Here is a 2012-nt window from a genome sequence, read left to right as displayed (position 1 = left end):
CCGTTATGAGTTCCTGTCTGTTCAGATCCCACTTCTTAATCACATAATCCCGGGATCCAGAGAACAGGACATTGTCTCGCAGGGCTAAAGCTTGAATGCCGTCGTAATGAGGGGGTTCCAAATTCATCTGAGGTGAAGTGGAAGAGCAATCCTCTACATCTGTATTCACGTCGAATACCTGTAAACACATGACACTCAGGTTAAGCAACGTTGAGCAGGGAAAAAGGAGAATGGTTGATGAGAATGAAAAGTTTTTCAGTGGAACTTCACACCTCGAAAAAACATTTGTGTGCAAATGAAGGCAAAAAAAGTTCAAGCTATAAAATTAATGAGATCAAAACATGAGTTCCTGTCTGTTCAGATCCCACTTCTTAATCACATAATCCCGGGATCCAGAGAAGAGGACATTGTCTCTCAGGGCTAAAGCTTGAATGCCGTCGTAATGAGGGGGCTCCAAATTCATCTGAGGTGAAGTGGAAGAGCAATCCTCTACATCTGTATTCACGTCGAATACCTGTAAACCCATGACACTCAGGTTAAGCAACGTTGAGCAGGGAAAAAGGAGAATGGTTGATGAGAATGAAAAGTTTTTCAGGGGAACTGCACACCTCGAAAAAACATTTGTGTGCAAATGAAGGCAAAAAAAGTTCAACCTATAAAATTAACGAGATCAAAACACAGATCAAACTGTACATGTTCTTTGACACCTAACTCTCCGATAACCAAGACCTACATAACTTGTCATTCTTACGTTGAGCAGGGAAAAAGGAGAATGGTTGATGAGAATGAAAAGTTTTTCAGTGGAACTTCACACCTCGAAAAAACATTTGTGTGCAATTGAAGGCAAAAAGTTCAACCTATAAAATTAACGAGATCAAAACACAGATCAAACTGTACATGTTCTTTGATACCTAACTCTCCGATAACCAAGACCTAGGCTATAAAATCAACGAGATCAAAAACAGATCAAACTGTACATGTTCTTTGATACCTAACTCTCCGATAACCAAGACCTACATAACTTGTCATTCTTACATCACCCATTCTCCAAATTTCTTTGTATAGTTTGCACCTTCATGGCTATTTCACCTAGTAACATACATTGGAAGAAAAAAGATAAACTTCTTTAACATTATTATTATTAACCAACTTGGTTAATAGTGATTATGAACTTGGTACATACTTAATCAAGTTTCCTGGAGTACCTACTAAATGCTACTAATACAATTCATATTGGATACTAAGAACTAGTACCTTTAATTGATACCTATGTGGTATCTATAATTCATATACCTATCGAAAAATTGAAATCTGATACGAGAATATTGTCATGTATTGTTTGATTCGAGATTCACCTTTTTAGACTTTAATGCCCAATCTTACCACAGAGAGTTTTTAGTTAATCCAGAGTTTACGAAATACTGGCCTGTGTAAATCAAATGGGTGACGCCAAAGAATACCCTTGACACTGTGTTAACTCTCAGTGCTAAGATCAGACCAGGTCCTGACTATCACCCATTCCGTCCACTATCATGCACATTATAGGCGCCTGATGTCCCCCGGACAGAGTGCCGAATACTCGGTTCTGTCGCACGTCCCATATTTTGACCTTCTCCCCTGTAGCCATGTAGAGTACATGGCCGGTTCCACTCAGGGCGATATCATTGATGGGAGTTTCACCCTGCTGGATTTGACTAGATAGAGAGGACGAGGCAGATAGAGAGGTACCCGATGAGCTGAAATAAACAACATCATGAAATAAACAACATCATGGTTATCTTAAGGTGTGTCCACACAAAGTCGACCTCGTCTATCGACTGAAACCAAACAATACTTCGATAACATAGATTCAACTCTTCACCTCGTCGATCGACCATATCTTAAAACTACTTTCAACCAACCGAGTTAGCTTGAAAAGTAGAGCACCTACATTGTAAGCGCCGGAAAATGCCAGCAGCAAGCGATTGCCTAGATGGTCACCCATCCGGACACTAACCACGCGCAACGTTGCT

At 40.2% G+C, this 2012-nt stretch overlaps 1 protein-coding gene across 1 annotated transcript; it reads right to left on the bottom strand.

The window, feature by feature from the left end:
• Positions 1-334: 334 nt before the first annotated feature.
• Positions 335-1736, bottom strand: LOC103522677 (kinesin-like protein KIF21A; the record flags this gene model as incomplete). The annotated part of the gene is made up of 2 exons (XM_008487772.1): positions 335-514; positions 1499-1736. Coding segments are annotated over 2 exons (418 nt in total), but the record flags the coding sequence as incomplete, so codon positions are not given.
• Positions 1737-2012: the final 276 nt, after the last annotated feature.

This window comes from Diaphorina citri, unplaced genomic scaffold, assembly GCF_000475195.1.
Source record: "Diaphorina citri unplaced genomic scaffold, Diaci psyllid genome assembly version 1.1 scaffold10213, whole genome shotgun sequence".
NCBI classification, from domain to species: domain Eukaryota; kingdom Metazoa; phylum Arthropoda; class Insecta; order Hemiptera; family Psyllidae; genus Diaphorina; species Diaphorina citri.
This window is presented reverse-complemented; position numbering and strand designations above follow the sequence as displayed.